Source organism: Callorhinus ursinus, unplaced genomic scaffold (assembly GCF_003265705.2).
Source record: "Callorhinus ursinus isolate GAN/ISIS: 27379988/994484 unplaced genomic scaffold, GSC_fseal_2.0 scaffold73, whole genome shotgun sequence".
Lineage (NCBI taxonomy): Eukaryota > Metazoa > Chordata > Mammalia > Carnivora > Otariidae > Callorhinus > Callorhinus ursinus.
The window spans coordinates 2,559,151-2,579,278 of record NW_027397135.1 but is presented as its reverse complement, the minus strand read 5'-3'; the positions used below and the strand labels follow the sequence as shown (position 1 = coordinate 2,579,278).

Sequence of the window (20,128 nt, the reverse complement as noted above, 5' to 3'; positions counted from 1 at the left end):
TTTCAAGCAGACAACATGCTAATGTCATGGGATGAAAGAGTCAGTGGTGAACTATCAAATTTAGGTAACATAGGAGTGAGGTAAATTTCCCTGAAAAAGGCTAAAAGCAGGGGTCACAAAGTCTTCATGCAAAAGTCCCCCAGTATGGGGCTATGTGGGTGAGGTAGTCTGATGACCTCATATGAAATGTGGTTTTTAAAATCAAGATTGTACTTCCAACTCCTAGTAGATGGACCAAAGACAAAATACTAGTTCAAGTAACTGGACTAGTCACATACACTTGGTCAATGCTCATTTCTCTTCTTCTAGGGAAACATTCAGACTATCAGAGCACATGCTAGAAAATATCATGCTTTATTAACCAGAAAATCATGACAGCAAAAAGTTTAAGGAAAAAAATCAAGAGAGGGAAGACTAGTTGTTTGTGGACACACCCTCGATTCCATAATGATTAACCCACTAAGTTTCAAAGAATTTATAAGTCAACCTCAGACACAACCCTGCCAGAAGGCGGGCCTTGACACATACTGAATTTGAGCATATGGTCTCTTAGTAGTGTGCTCAGCTTTGGGTATGTGTAAGAAAATAGGCCCTGATAATTAAAACAGCACATTTGTTTATAAGCATAACTTGATCTGGGCATATTGCTAGCAATTTTAGCCAGTGCAATGTTTCTTTCAGGACTAATTATTGATCTGAACTTGATATATATTCTAAATGATTTCTCTCACTAAGTCAGGAGAGTAAATGCTTTCTGTTGGGTGATGAACAGTTTCAAAGTTCTCTCGGATCATTCTGAATCGTGTAGGTGGAAATCTGGATACACAATTACACTGGAGACAGTCTCTTTTGGTAACTCTTCTTCACTAATCAAGTAATTTGCATTTCAAGATATCTACTTGGACCCATAGGAGAAATGATGAATCTGGTGTTCAAGATCATGTGCTTTTGCCAATTCTCTGTCATCTCAGTTTTTGCCATTTTCATTACCGATTGTATAGACATGGAGGCATTTCATTTAGATATCTGGCCTGAAGCGAATGTCTCCAAATGTATATCTGTGGGCTAGCCATTGGGGGCAGAGCACTGCAAAAGGCATTACCCTTGTAGGATGAAAGTCTAACTAATGGAATCACAGCAGGAGTGCCTCAGAATAAAACATCTACAAAGAGCAAAGCAGGGAGGACAATAGCTCCTCCAAGAATTGATAGGCATTCTTCTAAAAAAGTCCCACGAGGCCTTGTGAGAAGACACATTTCCTATTTATTTGCAATCCTTGATTCTAGAAATATATTGGGGCTTACAGCATGGATAAATAGATCAAATCATCCCAATCAAAAAGAGCATGAAAGTAAAACCAGCTCTAACTCACAATTTGAAAGATGAACACCTCTAACTTAACTTTCAATTGCCACATGGTATGTCATAAAATGACGGCAAAATGTGTGCCTTAAGGTCATGACTTCAGATCATGTCGGGAGATTGATCATGAGGTCATGTGATGCGCCGGTCTGTACCTGGGCTTGGGGGACTGGTAGCCTGAGTGACAGTTTATCCTGGAACATAGAGTCAAATCAGTTGCCACCTTCTGGACAGAAAATGTTTTCTATACTTTAAGTTCTCTGACAAATACTTTAATACTTAAATGCAAATACTTAATATTAAGACATTATATAGTCTTCTACAGTGAGTGCTCAGATTACAAAAGAATGTTCTCCTTTCATTCTCCTATTATTTAAACATTATTCAATACCTAGATGGTCATTTGACACTCATTTAAAAACCTATTGCATTTGTACTTGGCTCAAAATAAGGTGCTGATTAAAAAAGCCACTTTTCACCCCCTAATGCAGATAGATCCATACACCCCAAAATGCAGCAATGGAAATTGATTTTCTGCCACATATCATGAAATAATCAGAGAAATACAACATAAAGCAAATATTTACCCCCATGGGGAGAATGAAGCTCAGTTTTCCTAACGGACATCAGCAAAGTCCATGGTTTAAATTACAGATTAACAAAGGACTCATGAGCTCAAAATTAAGTTATTCTGTTTAAAATCAATCACTGAAACTGTCATTCTGCTTATTGCTTTGACTTCCTAACAAAGGTTTAAATGAAGACTTTATGTGCAAGTAGAGAATGGCAAGAGATCTGCTCTTTTTCAGACCTGCGTGGGCTGGAGGGGCAAACGTTTAGGCTATTAATGTAATTAGAATGAAGAATGTATTTTTCCAGGAAAAAAAAAATCTTTACCAAAAAAAAAAAAAATCCCACCAATCCACAATTAATCTATTATCTGGGGTGGGGGGAGAATGGCAAGGAGTAGAAGGTGGGGCACATTTAGAAAGCACTAGATGCATTGATACCAGAACATTCTGGAGGCGCCAGGCAGGAAATCTGGAATTACTCTAACTTTTCTTTGCAGAGGCAGGCACCAGAACTGGGGAAAAGGGTCCAGAAAGAAGATTGCCTTTGCTAGCAAAGTACATTCAGGTTGTGGTGTTGAGAAAGAGCATTTCTGATCATTCGGCTTTGTGTTGGGTCACCACTCCAGCGCTGAACAGCTCCCCAATGGCCTTGTCATTGTATCCGAGGACCTCCCTCAGGATGTGCGTTGTGTGCTGCCCGAGCAGGGGGGGTGGCCTGGCCTCTGACATCTTGAACTTACTGTATCTCACAGCTGGGCCTGTCAAAAGAGGAGGAAAGCAGGAAGCCTGTTAATGACTAACCCTAGGAAATTCATTACCCAAGCAGCCTGGGGTGTTTTCAATGAATGCCAAGACTATCACTGCCAGTTACAAAATGGTGGCGCATTTTGGAAAGAAATGTATTTTTAGGTGAGGTTTTCTTGACTCGGTTTCATCCAACTGTGCCGTGGTCATCTGACCTGCCCATGCGGGGGGCAGGGAGGGGGGTTGGGGGGGGTATGTGTGTGTCTGGTGTGTGCCAGCCCATGCGGAAGTGGCCAGTCCTGTCACCAAGACTCTTGGGGCTCAGTCACTCAGCTTGGTCGACTCTCTGGATCCAAGAGAACAAGGACCACAGGTACATAGTGTCTCTCTGAAGCTGGAATCTGACCCAGGTGAAGGTAATCTGGATGTTTTTTATTCAGTGTCTCCTATATAAACTATAAGGTTTAATTCAACAGACCGCAGATCAACTAAAGCTCTGCTAGACCCTGCTGAAGACTTTTGGTGGGAAAAGAGGTGAAATGTGCAAGTTTTGTAATCAGGGAGATCTGGGTTTGCATGTGCAGTGCAAGGGGGAGGGGATATTTATTCAGCTGTTTGCAGAGCACTGAGCCACTGTGCACAGGGTAACTCAGGGAGGACTTTCAACAACTGTTGGAAATGGATTTTATGATCCTCATTCTCCACGGTAAGGACACGAAAGCCCAAAAAGCTCAAGTTTTGCTCAAGGTCACAAGACTAATAATTAGTATCACCGGGACTCCCATCCACGTCCACTGAAACCATCTTGCACTCTCTATAACCTTAGCAGCCTGCTCTTCCTTCTCCAGTTTTCCCCAGAGAAGCTGTTTGGGCGCCACGGAGCATGTTGTTTCAGCAGATTTCTACCTTTGCTGCCTCACTCAATAAATGGTATTTCTGTTGGCTGTTCTTCACAGCTCATTTGATTAGGCTTTGGGAAAACAAATTAGATAGTCACAAGAAGACTACAAAACAATGCATTTCTATCTCATAAAAATTTTTCCAGCCTGCTCCTGATTTGGGGCGCACAGAGGAAGGACACGCAAAACCAAAGCCCATGTAGGTAACACAACATCAGTGAGTAGAGCAGCAAATGTGCTTCAAGCTCTTCGGAGAATTCCCTTAATAAAAAGTAAGCCACTGTTGATGATAGAGAGGACACAGACCTCCCCAGACCATCAAGCCACACTGTGAAACACACCATTCACTATGGACAAATGGCAACTTCCAACTGATGACCAAAGTTTTGCTTCTTTCTTCTCCTCACCCTTCTTTTTATTGTCTTAAATTGTATTTTTTACTGAAGTAGAGTTGACACATAATGTTACATCAGTTTCAGGTGTACAACACAGTCTACCCATTATGCTGTGCTTCCCATAAGTGTTAGCCACCATCTGCTGCCACACACACCGGTGTGGTACCACAGACTGTGGTTCCCTGTGTTGTGCCTTTCATCCCCCTGACTTGTTCATTCCATAACCGGAAGCCCATACCACCCACTCCCCTTCACCCATTTTGCCCATCCTCCCCCTTCCCTCTGGCAACCACCAGTTTGTTCTCTGTATTTATGGGGCTGTCTCTGCTTTTTGTTCGTTTATTCATTTGTTCCATTTTTAGAAGCTGCAAAGAAGCTCACACTTCCTTCTAAATGCCCTAGTGCAGACTGCTTTCTCACTGGTCCATCTCTTTTCAGTCAAGGAGCACCCAATGGGAGGCAGGGTCCACTATTCTCATGAAAAGGTTGATAATTTGATGTTTTAGGGATGTGATCCTTATTCACTGCTCTCAGAGTGGGTTCCAATTTTGACATTAATGAACAAGTTTTAATCTAAAACATGTCTTTCAAAAGAAGGATGCCGCTGAGAGAATCAATGTCATGTGACTTCTTCCTAACTGAATGATCTGGAGTGAGACTTCCAGCTGGAAAAGAGTCACTTGACTACACCGAGAATCTGGGCTGGCCAATGCTGCTGGGAATACTGCTGGTGGTCTCACCACAGCAGCTGCCATTTTTTCAGAACTTAGGGTGCATTAACCACTGAGCCATCATGTCTGAGAACCCTCACAACAATCCCGGACAGACACTGAAGGTCAAGGAGGCTTAGGGTACAAGTGTCAGAGTGAGGGTTCAGGTTAGGGAATGAGAATAACCTGTCCAACATCACCCAGGTGGGAAGTGAGAGTCAGTTCCCAAGTTTGTTGGGTGCAAAAACTTGGGTTTTTAAACAAAATAATAATTTGTTAAGGTGAAGTTCACATAACAGAAAATGAACCATTTAAAGGTGAACAATTCAGTGGCATTTCATATAGTCTCAATGCTGTGCAATGACCACCTCTATTTAAGAGTTGCAAGACATTTCCATCACTCCAAAGTCAGACTCTCTATCCCTGAAGCAGCTTCCCTCAACTCAGTCCTCCCCTGGAACTCCTGGCAACAACCACAAACCTACTTTCTGTCTCTGGAGTGATCTATTCTGATATTGCCTATAAAAGGAATCATACAATATGTGACCTTTTGTGTCTAGCTTCTTTCACATAGCATAATGTCTGAGATCCATCCATCTAGCAGCATGGATCAGTACTAAGAACCTGGACTTTGAGCCTCGATGTGGTGATGACAGGAAGGAATCTTCACGTCCAGCCATACTAAAGGGCAGTTCAACTTGTGTTACTCCCACTATACGCTATGCTTTCACGGTAGCTTCCAGATCTACGCCAAAGACTCTGCTACCAGTTCCGGATGAGAAGTATTTAACATTTTATGCAAAAAAGTCTTATTTTTTAATAAAGATTTTATTTATCCATTTGTCAGAGAGTGAGAGAAAGAGCACAAGCAGGGGATAGCGGCAGGCAGAGGGAGAAGCAGGATTCCCGCTGGGCAGGGAGCCCGATGCAAGATTTGGATCCCAGGACCCTAGGATCATGACCTGAGCTGAAGGTAGACCCTTAACTGACAGAGCCACCCAGCTGTCTCCACAAAAAAGTCTTAAAGAATTTAGAATGGTATTACTAACTACAATTTACTAGAATGGTATTATTAAAGAACTAGAATGGTATTCCTTGTTAGCATAAAGGCACTTAGAAAATACTGTATGTTTGGAAAGCTTATGCTTCTCTAAATAATTGTTTGTTATTAAAGAAGGCATATCACAGGTTAATAAATTGTATATGCTTTTCCCTAAGCCCCTTCAGAAATCAGGTATTTTGCATATGGTTGAGTTCAGAAAGATTCTGAAGCTGGGGTTCGTTCATGTAATTTAAGATCAAAGTATAGTGTATATGTACCTGTACTGTACTAGGAATTTTCAAATCTTAATTTTTATACATTTTTAAAATAAAGTATTGTTTTGCCATGTGGTTTATTAAAAAACAAAAATTTATAGTCTCTGTAATATATATATGCAATGGGACAAATAAAGGTGATATCCAGGTCCCAGAGCAAGCTAAGTTCCATGGACATCCCTCCCAGTCTAGCTTTTGCACAGAGGGAATAAAGTCCTTTTAAAATACATTTGTCTCAAGAAGTACAAAACGTTTGACACAATTATTTACATCTAAGGTCCAGAAAGAATGAATAATTTGATCTTCCATTAAAAAAAGAGCAGATAAGTCACATGTTCTTAAATTACTTTCTGGCAAAGTCACATCTATGTTCACATATGCTTTCAAACACTTGCAAGCTGTGTGATCTTGAGAACTCTTAAAGTCCCTGAGCCTCAGGCTACATATTTCTAAGATGAGGTTGACAATACCTACCAAGGGTTGGTTTGAGCATCTGAGTAATATAATATGGGTGATATTCAATATCAGTAATAATCAAAGAAATACATATAAAGATAATAAGGTACAATTTTGTTTATAAAATTAGCAAATCTTGTGGCAATTTTGGTTTGTTTTTAAGAGGTCAGTGACCAGTAGGAGTATAAATTGGTACAGTCCTCCTGGCGGGAATTTTGTCAACTAAATATGAAGAGTTTTAAAAGTGTTCCCATACTTGAATGGAGAAATTCTGCTTTAAAAATGTTCTTCTATGGGTTTAATCAGGATGTTGACAAATTCCATAGGCAAGGATCTACATAAATTTCAAAATATACTCAATACTCTTAATACCTATCTCCTTCCCACATAGCTTTCTAACTTACAGGCTGTAAGGGTTCTTTGTGTGTTATTCTGTACTTTTTTTTAAAACACTTTTAGCTTCCAAAAGTTACTTTGTTAGGACTAGGTGTTTACCAACACATTCCTTCATATATTGTGCCCATAGGTCTATCTCCTACCCCTTCCTTCCAGATGAAGAGGTCACATAGCTACCATATTGAAAAATATTTGGAAAATATGTCTAAAACCTGAGCACTGGTTAAATAAATTACAGTGCATTTAGATGATGGCAACTGGTCTGTACAGTAATTTCAAGTTGTATTTTGGGGGGTTTTGAACACAAATCACTCTCTCCTGAAATACCACTGACATAAAAGTCTAGAAATTAAACAAATAAATATAAAAATTCATGAGTGAAGAGAATGGGTGGTAGCATCACTAATGAATGAGATACTTCAACAAATGTAAGAATGACATGGACAGGATAATGTTGATGTCTTAAAAGGGGTAGAGGAAACGGGTGTTAATGGTCCATCTCACCCCCCAAGAGGTTGTGATCTTAAAATCAATGGTTATGAGAAAGACAGGTCTTAGAAGTAGGACAGAAAGCAGAAGGATTGACTGTGTCAATTTTGACTGACTCACTAGTTTGCACTAGCAACTAGAAGAAAAATGAAGCTTGCTTTCAAGTTTCAACATGAAAATGATATTAAACCTACAACTGCCTACCCAAACAAATGATTAATCAAATACGAAGACGTGTTCAAACTTTCAAAGATTAAAAAGTTTATGAAGTTTCTTGATGTCGAATCCAGTAGAACATGGGAGTCAATAATAGAAGGATAAAATTCTGGTACACGGTGAGAACCAACTAGGAAGTGCAGGGAAGGAAGACCTCAGGGTGATAACTCAGACCTGTACAGTCAATAAGGTAGAAATGGAAGAGGGCAGAGGCCTTCAAAAAGGGAGTCTGAGAGAGCAAAAGAGCCTGAATTGTATAACTAAGAATAACTTAAAAATTTGAAAAATATAATAATAAGATAAAATTACGTTATGCAAGAAAAAATAATTAGAAACTCTAGAAAAAACAAAATTTACATAAGAAAATAAAGATCCAAATACGATGCAAATTATAACGTGGCAAGATTTTAAGTAACTGATGGGATACAAACAAAGGAAATCCACTTGACCTTGATGCCAAGAACATTCGAGTAGTGCATATTACCTGTGCATCCTCTATAACAGCACTAAGCACGGTTTATTACATTATCTGTTTAGTTGTCTGTATTTCCTATAAGGGCAGGAGAATGCAGTTGTATTTGCTAATGGGCCCTCAATGCTTTTCATTTTGCTATAGAAGGAAGAGAAAGGTAAGCCTCTTTTCTTAAACACTTGTAATGAGTGTAGATTGTGTTTTTATTTGCATTATCTCATTGGACTTTTCAATTTATAAAATAGAGACCATTGTAATTCTCTCTCTCTCTTTCTTTTTTTTCTTTTTAGAGAGAGAGAGCGCACACACGGGTGAGGTGGGTGGGGGGAGGAGAGGGAGGAGGAGAGGGAGAGAAAATCTTAATCAGGCTCCATGCCAAGCACAGAGCCCAATGTGGGGCTTGATCTACAACCCTGAGATCATAACCTGAGCCAAAATCAAGAGTTGGACGCTTAACTGACTGAGCCACAAGCCCTCCTCATAGACTATAATAACTCTCATTTTATGGATCAGAAAACTGAGGTCTTCTATTTTTTTTTAATCCCCCCCCCAGGATTACTATTTTATTCAAAGGTAAAAACAAAGAATAAAATAAGATTTAAATTTTAAACAAACTCTGTATGTCACAGGTGAAATCTTTCCTTGCAAGAGATAATTCATTAAGGTGTTTAGGAGATTCCAAATACTTGTTTTTTAGGTATCATAGCAGGTTCTGAAGGGGAGGCCTCCATGGTTATCTAGTTTGCTGAAATCCCCTAAGGCAAGAAAGGGCAGGAGAACAGAAGGTACTAGAATGTGTCCCCAGCTGACTTCCCCCTCAAAGGGGGGGCACATTCCACAAATGAGCTAGGTATTGACAAGAACATATTATCCTTAAAGTATGTTAAAAACAAGTCTGACTAGTGATTATGAGAATAGAGCTGTTTGATAAACAGTTGATATATTTTAAAGATAACAGACTTTACTGCCCCGCAATTACAAGTATTCAGACATGTATTTTTCTATATAACTTACTGTGAGGTGATCAATGTTAAATATTAATTTTCATCATGTTTCATTTCATGTCTTCTTGACCTTCTTCATTTTTCCTTCCAATTGCATGCCTTTGAGGCAATGAAGAATTTTAACCATGATGGTTATGGACTTGACTATTCATCTGCAGCTACCTATATGCTCATTATGTGCAGTTGTGCTCCTAGTGGTTTTATCAGAGCCATCCTCTGAGCGGTTTCTGGAAAACATCAGAACGACCTTCATTCATCTTCACCTCATAGGCTCTGTTGCACCTCGAAGAGCCCAACGACTGGCCCACAGATGCTGCCGCCCAGCGGGCTTGGCCGATGGTGCCTCGTGCACCCTCCTCCTTTGGTGGTCATGCAGGAAAGAAAGCACAGCTTCCGCTAGGCGTTTTAACCAAGGTCCTTTAAAGGGTTGGTTAGTTTGTCTAAGGTTACCCAGCTAAATAAATAATAGAACCAGGACAAGATCCCCTGTTCATCAGATTTCATGGTCCATGTTCTGTCATTTGACACAAATTTGTTGAACTAAAGATTGCTAACAATTAAAGATATTTGAATAAATACCATATCCATCATTTTAATTAATTAATTTAGCCACTAATTAATTCAACATATAATTTTTTAGAATCTATCCCTGTGTCAGGATCTTGGCTGTATGACCTAGATATGTATTAGCAAATATACCTGGACCCTACTCTCATGGAATTTATATTCTGATTTGGGAGAGAGACAATAAACAAGTCAACAAATAAATAGTTAAAATTTTATAGAAATTATAAAATTATCTAAAATCTAGCTGGGAAGATGAGAACATTATAGGCAGAGTGGGGAGAAGACAGGTTGCCCTGAAAGGATTGTTCTAGATGGCATGGGCAATAAGGCCAAACTGATTAGATGATCCTTAGGCTGAGCCCTAAACTGAGCTATTAGTACAATTAGTGGAGGAAAGAAGATTCCAGGCAGCATAAACAGGTTTGATGTTCAAAAAACTCAAAAAAGATCCAGTGTGGTTAGAACAAGAATTTGGTAGAAGGGAGGTTCTAAATGAAGTTGGAGGGAGAGGCAGAGCAGAGAATGCCCAGGGACTTAGAAGGTATGGTAGTGATGGGGCACCTGGGTGGCTCAGTCGGTTGAGCGTCTGACTCTTGGTTTCAGCTCAGGTCATGATCTCAGGGTGGTAAGATCAGTTCTGCATCAGGCTCTGCACTCAGCATGGGGTCTCCTTGAGATTTTCTCTCTCTCTCTCTCTCTCTCTCTCGCTCTCCCTCTGACACTACTCCCCCACTGCTTGCACTCTCTCTCTCTCAAATAAATAAAATCTTAAAAAATAAAGAAGTTACAGTAGGGAAGTTGGATCTTATTCTGAGTTCCATGGAGGTTTGAGAGCAGTGATGGAACACTCCTGTTGCTAAGCAGAGCAGGAGGCTATTGGAGGCTGCTGTGGGTAGACTGGAAAAGATGGTGGTGGCCAGACTAGGACAGTGCCTGTAGGGTTTGAGAAAAGTGGATGTGTTTGAGAGCTATGCTGGTGATAGAATGACAAGGTTTACTGATGGATTACACGGGCTAGGGTAGCTGTGAAGGGAAAGAAAGGATCAAAGGAGAATCCTGTGTTTGGGGGTTGAAACCTGGTGGGGCCATTTGCCAGACGGGGAAGACTGAGTAAATTGCATATGGACAGGTTTTGGTGGAAGCAGAAGTCAAATTCTCTTTTGGACGTACTGTCTGAGGTGCCTATGAGATATCCAAGGACAGAGGTCAGTGGGCCTTTAGCTATGCAAGTCTGGAATTCAGGGAAGATTTGGGGCCAGGACATATAAATTTAGAAGTCACTTACCATCTAAATGTCCACATTCCAAAACACTATATTTTCATGGCAACTGTATTTATTCCAACAACCTTGATGCTGAAGATTTTAAAGATTTTATTCGTTTACTTGAGAGAGCAAGAACAAAAGAGAGCACGAGCTGAGGTGGGGGGCAGAGGGAGAGGGAGAAGCAGACTCCCCGCTAAGCAGGGAGGCCCCATGTGGGGCTCAATCCCAGGACCCTGAGATTATGACCTGAGCCGAAGGCAGACGCTTAACCAACTGGGCCACCCAGGTGCCCTGATGCTGAGGATTTAAGTATGTTGTTTATTTATTTAACTTACTTAAATAAGTTCTTTAAATAAATAAGAGCTTTTTCTCTACTATCTAAGCTCTATATCAATATCTCTTGCATTAAAATATTTTGTGCCCACGGGAAGCAAAATAAATGAATAAGAAGTTAATATCTATAGCTGGTAAGTTTGGAGATAAATGCATTTCTTGGACTTAAACAGACAAATTCCCATTGACTTGACAGCCAAAAATAAGTCATTTTTATTTTTGAAAGAACTGTAAACGTTGTGCCCCACAGAAAGAGGCAGGGAGGGAAATTGAGTCATAGCTACTTAGGGATAAACTAAGGTGGGAAAGTCTTTCCTCTGCCTTAATAAAGTCAATCAAATAGAAAACACTGAAACACATGCCCACCACAGCAATCCCGAGCACATAACTTGGTACTAAATCCTGAACCGCAGGTACCGTCCTTTTGAGGAGACCACCTAGTCTAACAACTAATGGTCAAGACCCTGCGTCTCCTTACCCCCCCTCACCAGGAAAGGGGCTGGGTGGCACAGCTTGTAAGTTGTACCCACCTCTAAGTGAGGACTGTGTGTGGAATGCCCTCTGGGGTCCCCTCAGGGATAGTCTATAGGATTCTAGGAAAATGGCAACACCTTTTACTTCAACTTCTGTGTATGCCCATTCCTGAGAGGCTGAACTGATAAACTTCATGGAATCCAGAGTTCAAGAGCTGGCGGCCAACACAATGCAAAGGCAGGTGAAGAAGAGTCCGTCACAGCCTGTAAGTCATACACCAGAACATCTGAGACTATGACTTAGTGAGTCCTTGCTGGAAACCAGGCCTGGGGCAGAGTGCTTTCTGGTTTTTATCTAAATCGATCCTCACAATGATCTTATGCACTTTTAAAATATTCATTAATGCATTTTATTCCATTATCACAGAAGAGCAGCATGGAGCTTAGAGAGGTTATGAAATGTGTATAAAGAACATACAGCAGATGCACATACAGGTCTGCTGACTTCGTAGCTGCTGGGTTTGAGAAGTGATATAGCCAGGTGATTAAGAGTGTGGGTTCTGGAACCAGAGTGTCTAGCTTCACATCCCAGCTGTATCTCCTTTGGTATTTACTAAACCAACCAGTGCCTCAGTCTCTTTCTCTGTAAAATAGGGATGATAATGGCACCTCCCCTATCAAGTTGTGAGGACTTAGGAAAAAATTCTTAGAAAAGTACCAAGCACACAGTAAGTGCTTAATACATGCTGGCTGCTACCATTTTCTTTCCTTCTGCTGCAGTGCTTGCCTTTGCAACCTAGATTCCTAAGCAGAGCCCCAGGTTACCTGCCGATTTCAGACATGGGCCTCCCAGAACACTGACAGCTTAGCTGCATTTCAGATTCATGACAGCAAGTTGGGGTAAAAGTTTTTAATGTTTAAAAATCCCTCCAGTTAAAAATAGAGCTACCCTGTGACCCAGCAATTGCACTACTGAGTACCCCAAAGATACAGATGTAGTGAAAAGAAGGGACGGCTGTATCCCAATGTTCATAGCAGCAATGTCCACAAGAGCCAAACTGTGGAAGGAGCTGAGATGTCCTTCAGCAGATGAATGGATAAAGAAGATGTGGTCCATAGATACAATGGAATATTACTCAGCCATCAGAAAGGATGAATACCCACCATTTGCATCAACATGGATGAAACTGGAGGGGATTGTGTTAAGTAAAATAAGTCAAGCAGAGAAAGTCAGTTATCATATGGTTTCACTTATTTGTGGAACATAAAGAATAGCATGGAGGACATTAGGAGAAGGAAGGGAAAATGAAGGGGGGAAATCAGAGGGGAAGACAAACCATGAAAGACTATGGACTCTGGGAAACAAACCGAGGGTTCTAGAGGGGAGGGGGGTGGGGGGATGGGTTAGCCTGGTGATGGGTATTAAGGAGGGCACGTAATGCATGGAGCACTGGGTATTATATGCAAATAATGAATCATGGAACACTACATCAAAACTAATGGTGTACTGTATGGTGACTAACATAACATAAAAAAAAAAAATCCCTCACAGTCAAGGATATAAGTATTTAAAGGAAAAGGAAAAGGGAGAAAGGAATCCACCATTCCTTAAGCACATATTACATGATGGGCACTTTTCAAATGTTTATTTTGTTCATTCTCCATTACACACCCTTGGAAATATGTATTTTTCTCCTCTTCCTACAGACAGCAAAGGCAGGCTAAGGGAGGTGAGGTTACCCACGTCACACATCCGCTAAGTATACACTTACTGTTTTCAACAGCATCGGAACCTACACCAGAAATCAATTCTATACTCCCTTGGATTTTAACGAGTTATATTAGAAGGAACTTTGAAAACATGGAGCTTATTTTACTTATTTAACAAACACCATGTGCCAGGCACTATTTTATGGGATTTATACATCTGATTCCTTCAGCCCTTCAGATAATGCCAGAACCTCCAATTATCACTGTTTTACAAATGGGGAAACTGAGAGTCATAGACAGGAGGTCACTTGTTCAGGGTCACAGAGTTAGCAAGAAGAGCCAGGATTCATACCCAGTCTTGCTCCAAATCCTCAGTCTTTGCCAATGGGCTACACTGCTTCCTGGAGAAAGGGGAAGAGCAAAAGAGGGGATTTTTTTTTTAAGATTTTATTTATTTATTTGAGAGCGAGAGGGTGTGCACGCACGCACGAGCAGGGGGAGGGGCAGAGGCAGAGGGAGAAGCAGATTCCCTGCTGAGCAGGGAGCCCCATGTGGGGCTTGATCCCAGGACCCTGAGATCATGACCTGAGCCGAAGGCAGCCGCTGAACCGACCGAGCCACCCAGACGCCCAAAAAGAGGGGATTGTCAAGTTTGAAACCAAATTCAGGCAGTCTTGGAGTAGAACATGCCAAGAACAACTTTGCATTTCATCTTCTGACCAGTCTGTTGTCTCTGTCCTTCTAGATTACAGTTCTACAAGATAACTTATGCAATATGTATTCATTATTACCTCATCTTTTCAAATTCGTTTGTCAGATGCCACTTATTTCCTTGTAGAAATCCCTAGAATCACAGCCCCATCAATTCATTCCCAATGTCCCATGTTTCTGAGTCAGGCAATGTACTCCAAAGCTTTCCCCTCTACCCGCCCCAAAAGGAATGAAGCCTTCCCTGTGCTCCCTGTGGAAAGTTATCTGGTTCAAGGCACAGGGAGGGCCAGTTCCTGGCGTGCCAGAGAATTCCTCAGACAAGCCCTGTAGTGTTTTCCATCTGTGGTTTGAGGCCCTTCAGTAACAAGACCCTGACTATTTTGTCTCATCTCTTTTTAGAAAACTTCCATGATTCTCTTAGGCTAAAAAGGGAATCTACCCAATCTATGCAAACATCCCAAGCTCCTCTAACTATATACAGAATTCAAACTACATTTCTATAATCCAGACCAACTTAATAATGTAAACAGTTGCAGGAAACAGAGGTAGCCAAAAACATGTGGGAAACCATAATGAATATTCAAGTAATGGGAACATAATATCACATCATCATGAGGGAAGGGACCTAAACAGTCCTTTTTTCCAGAACTCCATGCACCTCCCGTCTTGATGATGCATTTCTAAAGCAATGAAACAATCCATTGCTCAACCTCACGGCAAACTGGCAAACGATCAACACGAAGGGTTAAATTAATTAACATAGCTGGCCTGTCTGATCATAATGGAAGCAAGAATAAAGAAAATTAAAAGTTAAGTGTGTGCATCTTTTCTTTTCTTTTTTAATGTCTGATACGGGTGTCAACTTTTTAAAAATATCAAGAATACTTAAAAGCAAACATCTGTTTTATAATATATGAAATGCTATATCAAACATTTTTATTTTGACTTCTTTGGCCCATCACTAAGATACATGCTGTAGATACCATTTAATCTTCAAGGCTTACTAGTGTAATAAGAAGCCAAACTTCATTTTGCTGAAAATGATGATAGCTCCAGTACCAAGTTATTTCACAATTTCCCCTCCAGTGCTTGAACTCATCATCATAACAATAACAATATTTTTTATATGGCGCCTCTCAGCCATAGCATCCAAGGCGCCAAATGGAGCCACACAGTTAGAACACATTAAGCCCATTAGATGTGAGATAAAAACAGATAAAGCCATTTAAACTCGCATGGGTGGTGGGAAAAAGCCACAGAGAATCAAAATGGCTTTGGACCTCTTTAACAGAAGAACTCAATCTGTGGCACTACTTTTGTGGTCAGGCATCCCAGAAACTCAAGGCAAACATGTGGTATGTACCACCAGCTTGGACGGATCACCCTAGTCTCATCCAGAGTTCACGGGCACCATTTGTCATTACAGCTGTAGCAAATTTTAATTCCTTATTTTGTAAATCAATAAAGAAGTCCTCCAGAACCACCACCTGTAAGGTAAGAGTATACTTTCAACGATGTCTATGGCCCTGTGGTAGTCATCAGTGAGGTCCATTAAATCTCCAGTTCTCACCTTCCCGGAGCACGCTGGTATTGCCTGTCCTGACCCCTTTGATGGAGGATGAGGTCATGTGACTGGCCAACACACGGTGAACAGAGGGGCTGTGTATGCCACGTCCAGGCCAGAACACTCGATTGCTGATTTAAGACCCTTCAGGCCTCTCTGAGGTAGTGACTTGGCCATGTGTGAGATGGTGACTGCTCCATCAGTCTGGGGCCCTTTCAATCCAGGATGCACATTTCTGTGAGCAAGAGATACATTTGTGTTGTCCTAAGCCAATGTTATTTGGGGACTGTTTGTTAGTACAGCATAACCCTAGCTGATAAAGACTGATTATATGCCTCAACTTTAATACAGAGATCTATTTGCTGAGACCAAAGGAGGGACTCCTTAACCCAGCCCCTCAGCACTCCTCTAAAAAGCATTCAGTTCAGATGGTCCAAATACTTCATCTTGTGCAGAGCCAATTTTGACCACTGGAATGATGATAACAGCTATTATATATTGAGTACTTACATGTGTTGGACATTTGGTGGAATGCTTTCCATATATTACCTTGTTTGATAGATTAAATGACTTTTAAAAGCAGGATTATTATTACACCATTTTATCAACAAGGGAAGTGGGGTTAAGTAACATTATCAAAATTACACAGCCAGTCAACTAAAGAATTTTGTTACTACTTAGGCTGGCTAAATACTAAGTGCATGCTCGTTAACACTAGGATGTATTTCCTCCCTGCATAATGTGGAAGAAAATCTGTTCTCATATCAGTGGCTGAATAAATACCATTCTTTGGCAGATGGTGTTATAAAGCAGCACTGTATTATAAATACTTATATATTTCATGATTGCTAATCCATTAAGGCATTTATCTTTCATTTGAAAAAGAAACAGGGCAACTTGAATTTGATTTATCTATCTTGTTCCAACCCACTGAAATGTCATAGTAGATTATCCATTTCCTGCTGGAAAAATATATGGCCCATAAGGAAATGCTATTCATATTCATTAGCAAACATGCCATCTCCCCTCAGAGCACGCTACCCAAACTTGAGGCTGAGGTCTCTGAAAAACTGTGGACTAGAGAAAGGGCTCCCCTGAATGCTTCTTTCCAACATTTGTGTTTGCTTCTAATTATTCTCAACACTTCTGAAAATGCTGAAAAGGGTGAAGAAACACCTTGCTGACAACGTGTTCTTTGCCAAAATAATCAATTCTCCCACTTCTTTGCCTTGTAAAATTCAAGTATCCAATACAAACTCCTTGGGCGCATTCCCAGGATTTTGTTTGGTTAGACTTCACCATGGAAAACAAAATTGGTTCAGCTGAAATCTGTAGCCAGAACATTTTAAGCTTCATAGACCTTCAAAGTAGTGACCTCCTCCTCACCTCCTCTGCCTCTGTGCTCCATTAAGGAAAATACCGGAAGAAGTTTCCAGTCAGAGAAGCCAGATTGCATTTCGATTCTGTTTTGAGGGGAGGAACTGAACAGAGCTGGAGCAGGTGGTTATTTGTGGCTCTTGCTACAGATGAGCTTTGAAAAGTTCTTCTGTAAGCCTCTATAATTTAATAAAATTTTCCTGTGCTTCTTAATCTCTATCTTAAAGGAATCAGCCTTACATTTACCATCTTCTTTGCTTTCCCAAGAGCGCCTGAGATCACACAAATCATAATCATAGCCCAAGCAAATAGAGGATCAAGAAAAATAGGTCCACAAACTTGCTGCTGGGAAAATAGCAATGTGTTAACTATTTGCCATAAGATGTGATCTTAGTTTTTCCCTTTCACTTTACCTCTGAGGTCCAGATGGAAAGATTTTAGAAAATGCTTTCCCTCTATGCCCCTATTTCTATTTTGGCATGATCATCCTCAATGACAGGGTCTTCATCCCCAGCCTTGCCTTTGATACCTGCTATCCCAATGGTGCTACCTCTGAAATGTCTCTCACACATTCCCACACTTCTCATCTTTCCTGCCACCTCCTTGGGCCAAAGCACTCTGAAATAAGGGGACAGCTTGCCTAATCTTTATTCCCAGATGCTCCATCCAACTAAACTGCACTCATTCTCACCTGGACCGGACACCGTGCTGGTCCTTTTGCCGACCCAGAATGCATCTCAGCATGGCAATCCTCAAGCCCATGTTATTCTTGAAGCTCTGCTCAAGCTAACTTGATGTTGAGCAGTCCTTTTTTCTCACAGTTCAAAGGAACATCTCTCTTGTCTGATTCCCTTATAACATTTGATCTGTTTTTCCTCAATGGTGTATCTCAATCTCTAATTGTACTGTCTCTTGAGATCTTTTTTGAGACCAGAATTAATGTTCTGCTCATCTTTCATCCCTCATAGTACCTACCATATGGTGAGTGTTCAGTAAATAACTGAAGGATTAGACCAAAAAAAAAAAAAAAAAAAAAAGCAACCTAACTAGAATCTTGAATTAGGAAATAAGACCACTAGAAATCTGTGATATACAAAAGAAACATTAAGGCTTGTTTATATGGTGTATAAATGGAGTCATCCTGATTCTTCTTTCTCTGACACTCCATATCTAACTCATCAGTAGATCCTATTGGCTCTACTTCCAAATGTATACAGAATTCAACTTCTTTTTACAAACATCCTGGTCTTAGCCACCATCACCTCTTGTTTGAATGTCTGTGGGAGCCTCCTATCATGACTCCCTGCCTGCAAGCTTCCCCTGCAATATAGTCTCAATAAGGCAGCTGGAGCCGCCTTTTTAAAAACCTAAGTCACATCATTTTACTCCTCTGCTCAAAATTCTGCAAAGTTTTCCTTGTTTCACTCTTGACGGTGGGCTCTGGGATTCTACGTAATCCACCTGCCTCCCCACTAAGCTACCCCCCAACTTCCCCTCCTGCCTTCTGCCCTCCTACTCATCTTGCTTGAGGAGTGCTGGCCTTCTTGCTCTTCACCAAGCCTGCTCATCCTTAGGGACTTTGTTCCAGCTGATATCCCTGTTTGGAACATTTTTCTTTCTGATATCTATACTAATTGTTCCCTTAAATCCTTCACTTCTTTGCTCCATGAGGTCTACCCTAACTACCACATTTACCATTTCCACCTGCCATTCTGACCCTGCCACTTCCAATCTGCCTCACTCCGTTTTACTTTCTCTTTTGTCCATAGTACTTTTCATGTATGTCTACTGTTCTTTGTCTCCCTCTTCTAGAATGTAAGCTTCACAATGGCAGGGAGCATTGTCTGTTTTCCTCAACAAGTTTTTGCTGAATGTGAGTGAGTGAATCATTTCATTCAACCAAGCTTTGAATTCAGTTCTCAGAGTTCTAAAACAATGAAGCTCAAAAGTGTTCACAGCCTCAGACCTCAAGATTCTAGCAAAATAAATCCTGTCAAACAGACCCCAAAGCAAGGTAAAACCCTGTTGTTGACTATGAGCCAAAATAGTTACACACAAACAGAAAAGTGTTAAATGCAATGTGTTTGTCCTTACTACATCTGGTTTATCCAATTGCATAACTTAAACTTACACTACCCATGAGGACGGACACCTGCAATATTCCAAAGATGAAACATTCCAACAGCTGTGCAGAATTTTTGAGTGTCAAGATTCATTTCATAGACTGGATAAAAACAAGTGTTCGGAAGGATTTTTAAGCTCCATGAGGGCAGGAATCATATCTGTTTTGTTTGCACTGTATGTCCAAAAGCCAGTAAATTGGAATGCTCAATGCACATTTGTTGAATGAATGTATGCTTGAGGAAAAAGAACCCCTATATTTTCAGAAATAAACAAGGCAGTGAAAGGTAATTTTGCTGTTCATACAAAGAAAGGTTTTACCATCTGGATGTTGGTGCAATGATACCAAATTTTACCTTAATTTAATTTGCTTAGAAGTTAATTTTTTATTTTGACAATAATATGTAGGACTCTATGAACAATGTAAAATAGCTCACGAAAACATTGTCAGACTTAAAAAAATGTTTATTCCTTCTTGGAAGAACATAAGGTCTTTGGATTTTTAATGACTATTTGTTTTTCTATTTGAAAACATAAATCTCAGTTTTATTTATATGAGACTATAATTTTTACAATTGCACATTAATTTAATTTTATTTCCCATGTTTCTTTGCTAGTGGGTGTTGTAAATTTCACATAATAATAATACACGCCTGTTGTGATATACAAACGTTTTCCTACTTACTGATTCTTCCCTTTTCCCACATTCTCCTTGTTAGCTATTTAGATTGGTGCTTATAAAGTGCCCTGCTGACTCTCTTGCACATTAATTCTGTGGTTATTCTTTCCCTAGTACCTTTTGAATTATTTAAATGTATTTATCACATAAGGTAAAAAGGGCTATTAAATATCTGAAGTGTTGTTTTCATTTTCACAGTTACATTGTAAATTTGAAGATGGTCATTTACTTTTTTCATATGTTAATTAAATGCATGGGTAATATTCTCTTCCCACATAAAGCTCTTTGCACAGCTTA

General features: G+C 40.3%; 1 protein-coding gene across 2 annotated transcripts in view; it reads right to left on the bottom strand.

Annotated features, from left to right (window-relative positions):
• Positions 1-356: 356 nt before the first annotated feature.
• SUGCT (succinyl-CoA:glutarate-CoA transferase) overlaps positions 357-20,128 on the bottom strand; it is an 814,926-nt gene continuing 795,154 nt past the window's right edge. Inside the window, exon 14 of one of the 2 annotated variants that reach the window (XM_025853115.2) lies at positions 357-2,692. In XM_025853115.2, coding sequence (XP_025708900.1) covers positions 2,529-2,692 — 164 coding nt within the window. In that variant the 3' untranslated portion in view covers positions 357-2,528. Of the gene's footprint in view, positions 2,693-13,686; positions 13,781-20,128 lie in introns of those variants that run through there. The other variant, XM_073886887.1, reaches the window with a different exon arrangement.